The sequence below is a fragment of the Cynocephalus volans genome, chromosome 3, assembly GCF_027409185.1.
Source record: "Cynocephalus volans isolate mCynVol1 chromosome 3, mCynVol1.pri, whole genome shotgun sequence".
Classification (NCBI taxonomy): Eukaryota; Metazoa; Chordata; class Mammalia; order Dermoptera; family Cynocephalidae; genus Cynocephalus; species Cynocephalus volans.
The window spans coordinates 74,050,530-74,067,778 of NC_084462.1; the positions used below are offsets into that span (position 1 = coordinate 74,050,530).

At 35.9% G+C, this 17,249-nt stretch overlaps 1 protein-coding gene across 9 annotated transcripts in view; it reads left to right on the forward strand.

Annotated features, from left to right (window-relative positions):
* Positions 1-17,249, forward strand: part of DENND4A (DENN domain containing 4A) — a 142,489-nt gene that overhangs the window by 106,227 nt on the left and 19,013 nt on the right. For all 9 annotated transcript variants that reach the window (XM_063092163.1, XM_063092167.1, XM_063092168.1 and 6 more), the window contains 3 exons: positions 1,059-1,175; positions 1,825-1,956; positions 8,550-9,649. In XM_063092163.1, coding sequence (XP_062948233.1) covers positions 1,059-1,175; positions 1,825-1,956; positions 8,550-9,649 — 1,349 coding nt within the window. The remainder of the gene's footprint in view (positions 1-1,058; positions 1,176-1,824; positions 1,957-8,549; positions 9,650-17,249) is intronic.

Consider the following 17,249-nt stretch of genomic DNA (forward strand, 5'->3'; position numbering starts at 1 on the left):
CAAACCAAAAATTATAACAGGTATTAAGATCATTACCTAGTGATAATACAGTTTCTTTAGGTAGTGTTTCACAAGTTTATAAAACCATTTCATGTGTAGTCTCATAGATGATAACAACATTGTCTTTTACAAATCTGGGAATTTGAGACCCAAACAAAAAGGTTAAGTGGTCTACTTAAAATTACATGTCTCCTAAAACCAGGAACTAGGATTCAAAACCTTGTCTAATCTACTAAAACAATTTGCTAAAAATTATATAGAACTTCTTTAACAAAACAATGTATTAGAAGTTTTCTTATATTGATATAGCTTTTGCTTTTCTTGACAATAACTTTTTTTTTTTTTTTAAAGATGACCGGTAAGGGGATCTTAACCCTTGTCTTGGTGTTGTCAGCACCACGCTCAGCCAGTGAGCGAACCGGCCATCCCTATATGGGATCCGAACCCGTGGCCTTGGTGTTACCAGCACCGCACTCTCCCGAGTGAGCCACGGGCCGGCCCCGACAATAACTTTTTTTAAACAATAAGTTTAACATTAGATTTTTTTCTCATTCCCATATATCTGTACTTATTCAGCTGAGTTTTCAGAAAAATTAATTACTTTCCAGTTAATTTAAAGAAACTCATTTTTTTGGTAAAATCATTTAGACATTCAGCTCCAGTGATGTCTGTGTGAAATGTTCTGTTATGAATTCCCTGCCGATTTCTCTTCTCCATTGCTTAGATATAAATCAGACTTTCACCTAGAAAGGTCATAGACTTGTATAATGAATATCTAGTTTGTCTCTGTCTTTTGGAGGTCACATCATAGTGTGAATGTATATGGTTACTTTTGACTGCTATGTGGAGCCAAAAGTAGATTATTTTGTTATCATCTCTTTCTTACATTAATAGAGATGCGGAAGGGGTAGCTAACAAAATTAGCTTTCAAGTCAGAAGTTATCCAGAAAAATTTCTATGAGTAAATCCAAACACTAATATGTTGTTCCTACTTTCAGTCACTCTCACTAAGGAAGTTTAAGATAAATAACATAGGTTTTGTTTATTTTTTCCCTCAGGTGGCCAGTCTGATCTTGGATATAATTCATTATCTAAGGATGAAGTTAGAAGAGGGGATACATCTACTGAGGACATTCAAGAAGAAAAAGATAAAAAAGGGAGTGATTCTAGTTCCTGTAGGTATAAGTTGATACTATATAAAATCATGAACTTATAATAATAGAAAGTATAAGTAACTTTAGGTATAAAAATACTAGTTTTACTTTCCTTTTTCTCATTAAAGTTCTTTCTTTCCAACCATTACAAGCCCTTTCTACCATCTAATACTTTCATACAAATGTTTTGTGTATGAAGTGTATAGCCTCAGAGGCAAAACACTCTCCAATCAAATACTATTAAAGTGAATGCTATATAACTCCCAAGATACTCTTATTTTAGTAGAAATGTATATTTCTTGAAACAGTGACTCTTTTCAAAGGTTTAACAATATTTTTATTTAAAGTTTGTTGATGGACTATGGCTTATATTTACCTCCTTCCCTTCTCCACCAAAAGCTCTCTTTCACAGCCAAAGAGGAAATATAAAATTTGTGCATGGAACTCATGCATGACTGGTACTTAGTAATTTGATCCACGCTTTGAGGCATCAAATAAGTGGAATGGCTTATTTGTACTTGACAAATACATAGAGAGGTGTTCAATGTTTTCTTAACATCACCTGTTTTCATGTTGATATTTAGAACTAAAAGCTGCTTCTCTCTGTGCTCCTACAATGTATATAGATTTCATTTTATTAACATTAACATGTTCATTTTCATCTTTATAGTGTCAGAGAGTGAGAGTGTGAAAGGAAGTACTGATTGCCTTCCTAAGCTCAATTATCAAAGTTCTTCCAGTATAGTTCGCCTCAGCAGTACAAGTAACAACAGTACTAATAAAATATCAGGAGAAAGCACAGGTGAGTTGAATTGTATACCTCTGTTATAAATTGTATACCTCTGTTATAAATGTATACCTCTGCAGAATAAATTGTATCTGCATGTCTAGTCAATATTTATTTTTTTAAACAGCCTTAATTCTCTAGAGTTATTTTTTTTTAATTTATTTATTAATTTTTTTTTTCTTTTTTTACATTCTAAGATGTTGTTGCGGAGCAGTTGGGAAGGGGGAAGGAAATAAGGTGGGAGGAGGAGGAAGGAAGGGCATGGTTGAGGCCCATGGCACCCCCCTCATTCCTGCAGGGGAGACGAGGGGGGTTCCAGCAGTGGCTCGTTGTTGCAGATGTCAGGGGGGTGTGGCTGAAGCCCTCAGTCCCCCATTGCCCTGGCTCAGGGGCCTGGGGTGCTTCCTGCAGCAGCTTGATAGTCATCACTGGGCTGGTTGTGGGAGTTGGGGGCTGGGAGGGTATGTCTCAGGCTCCCAGTCCTCCCCAATCCGTGGCTTGGGAGCCCAGGGGGCTTCCGGTCCTTCTAGGTTTTAAAGGTGTTCTTTGGTGATGTGAACCTTTTACTAGTTAATATCAAACTTTGTCTCTGGCCTGTGGGTATTTTGTTTTTTCTTTCAGTTCTGTGTTGGGTTATTCGCTGTTCCCACCACTTAAACTCTGCATTGGAACTAATTTGTTGTCCTTTGCTTACTTATAAAATGGGGGAACTTCCTGTGAGGACCAGTGCTTGAGCCCTGTAGTTGAGCTAAATTGCTGCTTAGCTGCTGATTGCCTGGGGAAGGCTTTTGTACAGCTCAGGTTTTGATTGTTGATCTTGTATGTACTTCTGGGTCTTGGGAGTTCCAGTGCACCTGGGTTGTGTGGAAACTCTGGTCTGGGCCTTAGACTTTTTAGCAAACTGCACCCCCTGCAGATCTGTATCCCTGACTAGTCTCCACTGAGTGGTCCTGCACTGATTGGGGGCAGATCAGCTGTCCATCCTGTGCCCCAGTGTTCCTGCCACAGGCCCATTTCCCCAACTGCACACACTCCAGACACTTCCCAGGGGACGGGCTGTGTGCCAGTCCCTTGTGATGACTCACCAGCCTAAGTGGCTCCTTTTTTCAGTTGTTGTGGCTCCTCGCTCCTGTGTGGACCCACAGGAACCCTGTTAGTGGTCTTGATGGCCTGAGGGCCACCAAGGCCCTCTTCTCCCCTGTAGCCTCCAAACAACTTCATCCAAAGGGCACAGCTGCAGCTTTTTCCAGCTCTCGCTCCATGTGCTCACCAGCTCCAGCCTTGAAGTGGCTGGGATTTGAGGTGGTAGGAGTGATTGTTTCTTTCTCTCATCGTGGCTTCTCCCACCTTTGTGAACTCCATAGGTCTCTCTTCCTCATCCCCTCAGCTCTAGCGGCCCCAGTTTGGCTATCATTGCTTTTTCTTTCCTTTTTTTTTTTTTTAAGTTTTATTTTATTAAAAAGATGACTGGTAAGGGGATCTTAACCCTTAGTGTTGTCAGCACCACACTCTCCCAAGTGAGCCACAGGCCGGCCCTTGTCGTTGCTTTTTAATAGCTGTAAATTGGTTGATTTGTGGGAGAGAGTGACTCTGCGGACTGCCTGTTCTGCCATCTTGACGGGAAGCCTCCAGAGTTATGTTTAAAATATATTCGTGCAACCTCTCATGGCATAGCTTAGTAGCTTGAGTTCTGTGTTTTGTAACATACGTTGTTCAAGCTTTTATCATAACAAAGCATAGGGACAAGCCACCAAACTATATACTGTACTATCTTTTGAGTTTGAACTGTTGGGACTTTTTGGAAGGGGGAAAAGGTAGTAGGAGAGGTTATGAGTTTGAGGGACCATACACCTACCCAGTTTTTAGATGGAGCTTTGGTTCTTAGTCTTCATATTGTTCCTGTTTTTTCAGAGGCAAAAGGGTAGTTCTTCAGATTGGTTAGGAAACAATAGCTATTTTTAGTTTTCAAAGTACTTTTTATATATTATTGTATTTTTATTAGTATAGCAGTGATTATATTAGTGAGAAGGGATAGTTAGCACTGTTTTATTTATTTTAATTTAAAAAATTTTCTTATGGCTGGACAGTAGGGGGATCAGAACCCATGACCTTTAGGTTATAAGGCTGTGCTCTAACTAACTGAGCTAACTGGCCTGCCCAGCTCTGTTTTAAAGATGGGAAAACTAAAGCATAATCTGATTATTGGCAGGTCACATGAATTATCAGTAGTTAATGGAAAAGTCAGATTAGGATCCAGGATAATACTTGGCATCACAAATTTTTCACCAGAGCATTTTTTGGGGGTTAAATGGACATAAGATTCAGAGTTTCTAGTGTTTAGTCTGATTACATAATTACATTTTTTTGATATTAGCTCATTTTTGCATTACATTATTGAAAGAAAGTGAGCTGAGATGCCAGGTACCGTTCAAGCTTTATTAAAGAAAGAAATCTGCCAGGCTGTACTCAAAATGGAGGACAGCCCAGGGCTGCCCTGAAAATGGTAGACAGCACCAGATGTGGGGCTGGTAGAGCCTATATTGCTATGTTGGCGCCAAGAGCTGGGTGATGTAATTCCGGGGTGGGGATTGAGTTAGGTCATGGGAATGGAGAGTTCTGCATGCATGTGGAAACACTCAAAGTTTCATTTTCTCCAAAACCACGAGGGTTCTTGTAAAAGAGAACAGGGGAGGGGAGGAGGTGGATGGTGCCATTTTCTACTTGGGCTTATTTGTCTAAGATAGCTCTGGTTATGTTGCAGATCTATTAGTTATAATCTAAAAAATACTGATGAACTTGTGTGTCAAGTCTCAATTATCTCTGTTTGTAAGTGGCCTTGCTTCAATTATGTTGGTTTCTGCAGTATAGTTAGATAGTGCTCTAGCTCAGAGGTAGGCAAGCTATGGCCTATGGGCCAGATTTGGTGTGCAGCCTATTTTTGTACTAGCCCACAAGATTTCAATAATTTTTACATTTTTAAATGGTGGGAAAGTAATCAAAAGAAGAATAATATTTTGTGGCATCTGAAAATTATATAAAATTCAAACTTCAGTGTTCATAAATAAAGGTTGCTGGAGCACAGCCATGCTCACTTATTTACATATTGTCTCTGGCTACTTTTGAACTATAACAGCAGAGTTGAGTAGTTGTAATAGAGACCAAATGGCTGGCAAAGACTAAAATACTTTACTATCTAGCCCTTTTCAGAAAAAGTTTGCCGAACCCTGCTCTAGGTATCCAAACAAACAAAAAGTTAGATGATCTATAAATCTTACTTTGCATTTCTTTGTTATAACTTAAACATTTCAAAAATTATTTGTTGGTATCGTGGAATTGCTTTACAACCATTTAGTCCTACTTAACCATTTTCTAATTATAACCCTTAATAACTTGCCTTTGGTGGTCTTTGTTTTATTATTTATCTATTACTATCTGTTCATGCTTGCCTTTTTCCTGAGATCTGCTTTAATGAAATTATTTAAATATGATTGTAAACCACCCTTTGATCCTGACATTTTGTCAGAGTAATAGGCATTTGACTGATCATCTGGCTTTCACTTACTCTATATATTTAATAAGCCAATTTTATAAAAGCCTATACTAGGTTTCTTTGGCGTGAAGTAGAGTTGTTAATTTATCCTTGATATTTTTGGCTTGTAAACTTTCCCATCTGTTAAGTACTATGTGTTTGTCACTACTGCCAAAGACTATATATGGGATTTATAGGAATACTTATTTTTCAATAACTTTTTTCTTTTATTGTATACTACTACATACTAGGATTTAAAGAATTTTTCAGGTTTATATATGTTTCGCAGTACAATATAAGGATATTTATTTATATAATTGGACACTCTTATATACATACAATTGACAGCTTTTACAAGATATAGGGGTAGAATAAACAGAGGTATTGTAATGTTTGATTGGATGTTGAAATAAAATCATCACCCTGCAGTTCTTTTATGGTTATCTTGAGAATTTAATGTTTTGACAATATATATTAAATTATTGAGAGTTCAACCGCAGGAAAGTTTAAATCTGAAATGTTTCTCTAAGCCTCATTCTGGTTTTAGTAAGCTTTTAATTCTTTATCTTTAGCTACCCAAATATAATATGTGATATTATATTATAATATGTCATATTGTAATATATTATAATGCATTATGTTCTGGGTTGGTCTGTTGGCTGCAGTTGATGCCCAGCAGACTGTATTCATTTAGTAAATATTTCTTGAGCTCCTATATTCTATGATATGTCAGGTGCTCCTGGGGATATAAGAAACAAAAATAAATATGGCTCCTGTCTTCATGGAGAAGGCATTTGGGAGGAATAGGAAGATGTTAATCAAATAACCAAGTAAATGTAAAAATGCTGAGAGATTAAATACTGTGAAGAAGGGCAATAAGTTGCTCTGAGAACATATAATGGATGTGTTCTGGATTGGGGGACATTGGTCAAGGAAGGCTTCCTTGAGAATATGATTTTTGATCTTTGATCAGAAATATGAATAGAAAATAAAAGAGGATAGAAGTTGGGAAGGAGGAATTTAGAAAGTGCATCCCAAGCAGAGGGAAGCATATGTAAAAGGCTGTGTGATACGAAGAAATCACAGCATGTTCAAAGATCTGAGAAAAGGGTAGGTAGTATATCAGCTAGGAAGTCTTTCAGCTTTAAGTCTCAGAAAATATTAACAGTGGCTTAAACAAATTGAGGTTTACTTTTCTCAAATAAGAAATTCAAAAATAGTTTCTCTAGATGTTAGTTCAGGAGCTTTGCCATCAGTTCTCTTGACCTAAACATGATTAAAACATGGCCACTGGCAACTCCAGGCATCACCGATATGTTCAAGGCAGAAAGAATGGGAAAGTGGAGCACCAGCCACATCTATTCGTTTTGTCAGGAAAGCAGAAGATTTTCTATAAACCCTCAAAAACTATCACCATGATATCATTGGCCAGAATTATGTCATAGAGCCACCTAGCCCAAGAAAGTTAGTTTGCATCCCCTGTGTTAAAAGACATGCAGCATCCAGACTAGTCTGATAAAATTTAGCATGTGTGTAAACTTAGAATTAGGGAAACTTTTCTGTAAAAGGCTAGATAGTAAATATTTTGGGCCTTGCAGGCCACATACAATCTGTTACCTTAGTCTTTATGTGTGCCTGATTTTTACTACCCTTTACAAATGTAAAAACAAGTTGAGATTATACAAAAATAGTCCTTAGGCCAGATTTGGCTCAGGGGTGTTGTTTACCAACTCCTGGGAAAGTCTGATAATCAGCCTTATTTGTCTTCAGGCCATAGCTTAGTATTGACTTTGCAAAGGAACCCTTACACATCTATTTAAATGCAGTTCCAGAATACTATCTCTGGATTATAAGATTCCTTCAAGTCTTTGATAATATTTAACCTATCAAGCAGAAAGTCTCCCAGAATATCAAAAGAAAAGTGTATTCTTGGACTGGCTGCTTAGCTCAATTGGTAGAGTATGGTGCTGGAAACACCAAGGTTAAGAGTGTGGATTCCCATACAAGCTAGTTGCCAGGGGGTAAAAAAAAAAGGAAAGGGTATTCTTGGTTTCTTTTTTCCTCAATCATAAGCTGATACAGAAAAAAAGAATAAACATTGCCTCTTTGATATGCTGTTTTCCTTGTTAATGGTATATGCCTATTAAACATTAGACTGTAGGCTTTTATGATCTCTAGTATTCCCTTTTATCTCATCTTACCACCTGCATGCATCACATTGCAGAAAAAGGCACATTTTTAATAATTGCCTTGTTGTAGGGAGCTAATCCAGTTGGATAAAGCATGTAAGAAGAATAGTTGACAACAATATCATGCCTATACTCATGCTTCAGAAGACTCCCACGTAATAAGGACAATTAAAGTGATCAGAAATCTAGATTTCTGCTTTCAACATTGTTATCTAAGTAATTTGGTAGAAAACAATGAACAGTGTTTCTGACTAATGTGAAATGGCCATTCACATTTGACTAGTATAAACTTGTAATCAATATTTTGAGCAAAGGTAAAATTACTTAGCCACATCTATAGTCATAAGGAGTTGGAGTTTTTTAAAATAATTTTTATTTATGGATAAAATTACCATAGCTGCTGTTTGGTTTGGTGTTTGGGGGGTTTTCATTTTAATAAGCAGAAGACTCAGATTCTCAAGGTCATCTAGCACAGCCACAATTATATAACCATTGTTGTTTAATTAATTTAGTGGAATTAGTGTAAATTTATTATCATTATTAAATATATATCTTAATTGATGTTTTTAAAAAGCAGTTCATCCTAATGTCTTGGAGCATACCCTTTATGGTTAGACAAATCTGGATTTGAATCCTCGTTCTATTACCTAAGTACTGGGTAACTCTGAGCTAGATAATTAATCTCTGTGTCTGTTTTTCCTCAACCCGTAAGGATATGGGAACGTTTACAGCAGATAATACAAGTGAAGTGCCTAGTATAGTATCTGTCAAATAGCAGGAACTCAGTAAATACCTGTTATTATCATATCCATTACTAGAATTTTAAATTTTTAAGATGACTTTATTTGCACATTACATTTTCATGGCTAAAAATACTTCTTGTTTTTCAGAAAGCACACCTGAGCTGCTCTTAATATCGTCTCTTGAGGATACAAATGAAACAGGAAACATTCAAAGTAGATGCTTCAGGAAAAGATACAAAAGTGTCAATGAATCTAATTTGCAGCAGCAAATGGTCTGGGGAAATAGAAACCGTAATCTTAGTGGAGAGGTACTGATGGGATTTATGCTCAATAGAATTAACCAGGAAGCGAACCCTGGAGATATAGTTGAAAAATTAGGAGCTGATGCAAAAATTCTTTCAAACGTTATCTCAAAAAGCACAAGACCAAGTAGTCTTGATATTGGAAAGCCACCTTTAAGATCAAAAAGAGACAGTCTAGAAAAGGAATCTAGTGATGATGATACACCTTTTGATGGTTCTAACTGTTTGACGGATAAAGTGGATTCTCCTGTTATTTTTGATTTAGAAGACCTAGACATTGAAACAGATGGATCAAAAGCAGGATATGTTGCTACACAAAATCCCAAGAGGATACAGCATATGAACAGCAGCTTTTCAGTGAAACCTTTTGAAAAAACTGATGTCGCAACAGGATTTGATCCCCTCTCTCTTTTGGTTGCTGAGACTGAACAGCAGCAAAAGGAAGAGGAAGAGGAGGATGAAGATGATAGCAAAAGCATCTCAATGCCATCTGCTAGACGTGATTTAGCTGAAGAAATTGTGATGTATATGAATAACATAAGCAGTCCTTTGACAAGTCGGACACCAAGCATTGATTTACAAAGGGCATGTGATGATAAGTTAACCAATAAGAAAAGTCCAGTATTGGTCAAGGCATGCAGAAGATCCAGCCTGCCTCCTAATTCTCCTAAGCCAGTGAGACTTACCAAATCTAAAAGTTATACAAAAAGTGAAGAGAGACCAAGGGATAGACTCTGGTCTTCTCCAGCCTTCTCACCTACTTGTCCGTTTAGGGAAGAATCTCAAGGTTCATTAACCCATTCATCACCTTCATTTAATTTAGATACACTAATTGTACCTAAATTAGATGTTCTAAGGAACAGTATGTTCACTGCTGGAAAAGGAGTTGCAGAGAAAGCAAGCAAATGGTATTCAAGATTCACCATGTATACCACATCATCTAAAGTAAGTCTGTTAGTATTTGCTGCTTTTACTTTCACACTCCACGCCCTCCCTTCCCCCATCACGCCACCAAAAGTTCCTTACTTGTACCTTACCATTCTCCTAAAACACAGCTTTACAGAAAGGACTCATGGGATGTGTAAGGTTTGTAAGTATCATAAATTGAGCTGGAAGAATAACTTCAAAAGGAAAGAATTCACTAACTAAGGTTACATTTATAGTTCAGTTTTGAAAGACAGTGATTTGTAGGTGGAGTAAGAATTAGTGTTGTGTGAAACTGCTTACTGAGTTTTAATAATTCCTTCAAAATGCAGACTTTTCCGAGGTAGAATGTCTAGTATGCCTTCAAAAATTACCAGCCAGGAGTTTGATTTCTCCTCCTGGTTAGAATGGAGTGGCTTATGATAGACCTACATACCTCTCAAGAACAAAAAGCTAGACGAAATATAGAAAGTATCTGTTTAAAGTCATCTGCTAAAGAAACTAGAAAGCAGAGAGGCAAGATTCTAGAGAGAGGAGAATTGCAGTAGTGAGCTGAAGTTTTATTGCCACTTTTTCCTGAGGGTATTTGCTAATTATGAGCACTGAGTAGGAGATTGCAAATCCAGGCTTTGTCTTATCGGGGAACTGAGGGGAAGTGGGTTAGGAGGGCCAGCAGAGCTTTTGGAACCTTACTGACTAGAGAGACAAAATTAGGAGACATGAGGGGCCTCAAATACATGGAAGATTTTTTCCTTCAAGACATATTCCAAATACTGATACTACATGAAGCAGGTAAGCAGAAAGTCTGTGAAAGTAAAGTTCTTAGCAGTTTTGTGATGCTAGGAACATAATAGAGTTCTAGAGCTGCCAGGGGGAGGAGCTTTGGTGAACACACCAGGCCCTCAGTTGGAAATCTTGCAAAGCTATGTCTTAGGAGCACTGGCAAGCCAGAGGTAGACTGAGCCTGACCAAAATTGCAGCCTAGACATCACTCAGCATGGTCTGTGATTAGATTAAAATAATCAGCTTTTACACTATCAGCAGAAGAAAGAATGTACTCTTTCTGAAGGAATAACACATCATCTGGAGCTCTTACAATTTTTTATATACAATGTCGGTTATTCAATTAAAAATAGCTATGCCAAGAAACAAGAATATAACTAAAAAACAAGAAAAACAGATAATGGAAACATCCTCAGGTGTTCCAGATATTTGAATTAGCAAGGGACTTTGAAATAATTATAATATGTTCGAGAAAATAGAGGAAAAGTTGTAAAAAAGAAAAAAAAACCCAAACCTGCAATTGGAAAATGTCAGCAGATAATTGGAATCAATTGAAAAGAATCAAATAATAACTAAAAAGCCAGACAAATTATAAAAAACAACTATCTAAGGATTCTGAAAAATAAAAGCAGGTAAATTGTGGGGAGGGACCCACACAGAGATTATTTTCCCATTTTCTTTTCCCACTCATCTTTGCCCTGAGGGCAGTCAGATCATGGTTTGGCAGCCCTAGCAGCTAAAACTTCAAGAAAACCCTATATTTCCTGCACAGAGGAACCAGGGAAGGGGGCCTTTGTGGGCTGGAAAGTTTGAGGGGAATCCCACACAATTCTCAGCCTAACTCTTGAGCTACACAAACATAGGATAGATTAAAACCAGCATAGGAAAATCTTAGAGAACTGAACTGAGGGTTAAGCCACTGCCTATAAAAAGTGAAACATGAGTTAACAGTCTGAACATATTCAGTTGAGTGCCAGCTAAAACAAAAGCATCACCATTCAGGCTACACAACTTAATAGTCACAATGTCCAATATAAAATCCAAAATTACTAGATAATAAAAAAAACCAGGAAAATATGGTCAATTCTCAAGAGAAAGACAACCCCAAGATGACCCAGATGTTAGAAGAATCAGAAACATTAAAGCAGCTATTATAACTAGGTTCCCTGTGGTAAAGGAAAACATTTATTTGAAATGAAATAAAAGGAAAATTTATTTGAAGTAAAAGAAAGGAATTCTCAGCAAGAAGCAGGAACTATTAAAAAGCCAATTTTATAGCTGAAAAATATAGTATTGAAATCAGCTCATTGGATGAGTTCAGTAACAGAATGGAGATGGCCGCAAAAAGAGTCAGTGAACTTGAAGATTGAGTAATAGAAATTTGCAGTTGGAAGAACAGAAAGAAAAAAGAATTTTGTAAAAACAAACAGAGCTTCAGGGACTTATGGGACAGTATCAAAAGGTATAAATGGCATAGGTATAATTGGAATTCCAAAAGAACTGAAGAAAGAAATTGTGGCAGAAAAGATATTTGAAGAAATAATGGCTGAAACTTCCCAAATTTGGTAAAAGACATAAACGTACAGATACAAGAGACTCAGCAAACTACAGACAGAATAAACTCAAAGAAAACCACACTTACACATATAAGCAGACTGCTAAAAAACAAAGATATCCATCTGCTAATAAGAAACTGCTGGAAAAATAATTTTTTTTTTTTTTTTTAAGATGACCAGTAAGGGGATCTTAACCCTTGCCTTGGTGTTGTCAGCACCACGCTCTCCCAAGTGAGCTAACCAGCCATCCCTATATAGGGATCCGAACCCGTGGTCTTGGTTTTATCAGCACCCCATTCTCCCAAGTGAGTCACAGGCCGGCCCGGAAAAATAATTTTTTATGTCTTGAAAGCTATTAAAGAAAAATTAGACATTACCTAAAGAGGAGTAAACATTTGAGTGACCACACATTTTTTATAATAGTCCACGGAGGGAAGAATTCAGTGGAACAGCACCTTTTTAATGTATTGAAAGCAAAAACCTTTTAACCCAGAATTCTATATCGAGTGAAAACATTCAGGGGTGAAGGTGAAATAAGACATTTTCAGGTAAAGGAAAAGAATTAATGAACAGCAGCTTTGCTCTATAAGATATGCTAAAGGAAGTTCTTCAGACTGAAGAAAAGTGATACCAGAGAGGAACATGGATCTTCAGGAATGAAGGAAGAGCAAAAAGAAATGATAAATAGCTTGGTAATATTTTTTAAAAACTACTTTTTTGCCTCTTAAATTTCTTAAAATACTTATAATTATCCAAAACAAAAATTATAACGTTGTCTCGTGGGAGTTTTTCAATATACGTAGATGTTTGACAGCAGTAAAAGAATTACTCTGCTGAACTTCATTATAGTTATTATATATGAAGTGGTACAATACTAACTCTGAGTAGACTGTAAATGATTAGATAGGTATATTGTAATCCATAGAGCACCCACTTAAAAACATGCAATGAAGCTAGCCTATTAGCTTGTTGGTTAGTGCTTGTAACAACAAGGTCAAGAGTTTGGATCCTTATACCAGCCAGCCGCCAAAAAAAGAAAGTACAATGAGATGTAGCCAAAAAGCCAATAAGAAAATTCGAATAATTTTAAAGAGAGCAAGAAAGGGAAGACAGAGAAATAGAAAACTTAAACCCAACCATATCAGTAATTAAATGATAGTCATCTAAACATCCCAATTAAAAGGCAGAGATTACAAAGTGTATTTGAGAAGTAAGACCCTACTATATGCTGCCTATTAGAAACATACTTTAAATATAAAGAAACAGGGTGAAAGTAAATGGATGAGTAAAAACTATGCCTTGCAAACAGTAAACTTTTCTTTTTTTTTTAAAGATGACCGGTAAGGGGATCTTAACCCTTGGCTTGGTGTTGTCAGCACCACGCTCAGCCAGTGAGCGAACTGGCCATCCCTATATAAGATCCAAACCCATGGCCTTGGTGTTATCAGCACCGCACTCTCCCAAGTGAGCCACAGGCCGGCCCTGAACTTCTTGCAAGGCATAATTTCTGTACCTGACTGTTTCTGTAAGAAGCTTTAAGTGGCTGTTTTAATATCATAGAAAGTAGACTTCAAGACACGATTACTAGAGACAAAGAGTGACATTTCATAATAAGACAGTTCATAAGGAAGATACAACAATTATCCATGTGACACTAAATCATAGTCTCCAAACAGTGACATAAAAATTGGCAGAATTAAAGGGAGTTTCAAAATCTTAGTAGGAGATTTTAAGACCCTCTCTAATCAATTGATAGAACAGCTAATAAAAATTGGTCAAGACAGATCTGAACAACATCAGCTACCTTGATCTAATTGACATTTATAGAATATACATTCAGCAATTGCAGAGTAATACATTCTTTTCAAGTGTACATGGTACAGTCATCAAGATAAACTATATTTGATGATAAACAAACATCAATAAATTGAAAAAAATCAAGTTCATTCTAAGAATTACAAAACATTGCTGAGGGATTTTAAAGGAGGTCTAAGTAAATGGAGAGACATTACATGTTCGTGGAACCAAAGACTCAGTATTGTTAAGATGCAGTTCTCCCCAAATTGATATATAAGTTCAGCACAATACCTATCGAAATTCCAGCAGAGTTTCGTAGAAATTGACAAGCTGATCCTAAAATTCACATGGAAAATGAAGGGACCCAGAATAGCCAAAACAGTTTTGAAAAAGAGAAACAAAGTTGGGAGGACTCACACTCCCCAATTTCAAAACTTACTGTGAAGCTATGACAATCAAGACAGTGTGGTACTGGCCTAAACAGAGATTACTAAATCAGGGAATAAAATTGAGAATCCAGGCATAACCCTTATAATTTCGGTGATTTGAGTTTCAACAAAGATGCCAAGGCAATTCAAGGAAATGGCAGTTTTTTCAACAAAAGGTGCTAGGATGATTGATCCATCCACATGCAAATTTTAGGTGAATTTAGACACCTTACACATAAAAATTATAAATGGATCAGATTACTAAATGTAAAAACTAAAATTATAAAAATGTTAGAAGAAAATATAGGAAAAAAATCTTCAAGACCTTGAGTTAAACAAAGAATTCTTAGGTATGACACCAAAAGCATAATCTGTAGAAGGAAAATTTGATAAATTAGGCATTATCAAAATTCAAAACTTTTCAACTCCAAAAATATCAAGCCACAGACTGGAGAAAAGATATGCAAATTACATATGTGTAAAGGGCTTATATCAGTCATACACAAACAACTCACACACCACAGCAGGAAGACAACTAAAATAAAAAATAGAAGATCTGAATAGATATTTCACCAAAGATACACGAATGGCTTAAAAGTGCATGAAAGATGCTCAGCATCATTAGTCATTAGAGAAGACAAATTGAAACCACAATGAGATACCATTTCATATCCACTAGAATGGCAGTAATCCAGAAGACTAACAATAACAAATGTTAGAGAGGATGTGGAGAAATGGGAGGCCTCACACATTGCTGGTGGGAATGTAAAACGGTACAGCCACTCTGGAAAACAATTTGTTAGTGTCTTTAAAAGGTAAGCGTAAATTTAACATATGACCCAGCTGTTTCACTCCTAGACTGTACCCAAGAGAAATGAAAACATAGCCTACACAAAGGTTTGCATGTGAATGTTCATGACAGCGTTCTTCATAATAGCCAAAAGGTGGAACCAACCCAAATTTCCATCAACTGTAAAAAAGATTTTAAAAAATGTGAAAGACCCAATGGAATAATATTCAGCAATAAAAAGGAATGAAATACTGTACATACTTTTTAAAAAATCGGTGAACCTCAAAAACATTTTATTTTTAGTGAAAGCAGCCAAATACATAAAGACCAAATATTGTGTGAAATCCATTGATATGAAATGTCTAGAAAAGGCAAATAATATAGAGACAGTTTATTAGTGATTGCTTGGGGCTGGTTGGAGGGTGGGGAATGGAGATTAACTGTGAATAGGTATGAGGAATCTTACTGGGGTGTTGAAAATGTTCTAAAACTAGAAATATTCTAAGACCCAGTAAATTTACTACAGAAGTTATTGAATTGTGCACCTAAAATGAGTGAATGTTATGGAATGTAAATTATACCTCAATAAGCTTGTCTTTTTGAAAAAATGAAAGCATTTTCTGACCACAGTGGAATTCAATTAGAAATCACTAATAATAATTAAGATATCAAGGAAAACCCAAACATACTTCCAAATAATTCATGACTCAAAGGTAAAATCATAAAGGAAATTAGAATGTTGTTCGAACAGAATGAATGAAAATACAGCGTATCTAAATTTGTGGGATACAACTAAGAGGTGCGTAGAGGCCAACATATAGCTTTAAATGCTGTGTTAGAAAAGAAGGATGATTTAAAATTTATGATTTATGGTTCTATCTTAAGAAGCTAGAAAAAATAAGAGTGAGGTAAGCTCAAAGTAAGTAGAGAAAGGAAATAATAAAGATAGAGCATAAGTCAATAAAACTTGAAAGAGAGTAAGAATACCAATAAAACCAAAAGCTGATTCTTTAAAAAGAACAAAATTGACACACTCCTAGCTAGACTGATCAAAAAAAGAACACAAATTATTAATATCAGAAAGAGACCCCACCTGAATATTGCTGCTGCTTTCTCTTAATTAATAGAATTATTTTAAGTACTAAATTAAATAATATTTTTAAAGCCTAATTAAACCATATTTAGCTGGTTTAGAATTTATCAAGAAGAGAAGATGCACAGGAATAATCAAGAAGATTTTGAAAAATAAAAATGTGGGACTGTGTCCAAAATATCAAAACAAATGCTCAAACTATAATTAATTTAAAACAGTATGCTAATTAATGGCAAAAGAAGATAAATGGAGCAGGGGAATGGAGGAAAGTCCAGAAATAAAACTGTATCATATGTATATAGATGTTTGTGATATGAAAAGATAGCATTTTAAATCAGTGGGGAACAAGAGAATATTAAATAAATGTGTTGGGATAATTAACTATCCATTTGGGGAAAAGTCAGATTCCTGCCCCACATTGAACAAATGAATAAATCCTGGATGGATTAGATACCTAAGCGTGAATTATAGAGATATTAAAAGGAAAAGAATTAATCCTGCAGAGTCTCAGGCTAAAAGAAAGAAGAAAAAGATGTTATTTTTGTAGTTTTGTAATGGAGAAAGATTTCCTTAATAAGGAACAAACCCTGGAACCAATAAAGTATGAAAAGATTTTACTACATGAAAATGTTAAAGTCCTATATGATTAAAAATAACAACGATAATATGCACATGCACACACTCGACTAGAAAAAAAATAAATTGTATTATCTGGGCAGTGGAATTACAGGTATATAAAAAATGGCTTTTGATACAAAAATCTGTCTAGTAGATCTTCTCATATGTTATCAGTAAAACTAAAAAAACAACTTTTACTTTATTGTTCTCAAATGTAAACAAGAAATATGTATCTTTGAAACTTGGGTTATTGTGGAAACGAGTAAAGTATAATTCTAATGGTATCATCTTGGATTGAGATTGCAGGGAGGAAAATTAACAACAAATGAAGATTAAACGTTAGTAAGGTTACCTTACTAATGGATATATACCTTTGCTGGAACTAAAAAATTATTTCTTGAAAATTGATATCCAGCACATTTGTCCAAATTAACATGCCTTTGTAAAATTGGTTGTTTCTTTCTCTGTAAGTTGTGATGTTGATTCAACTGATCATCTGGATAGTTAAGTGATAGGTATTTCTTCTGCCTTAGAAGTAACTTTTAAAATAATTAAC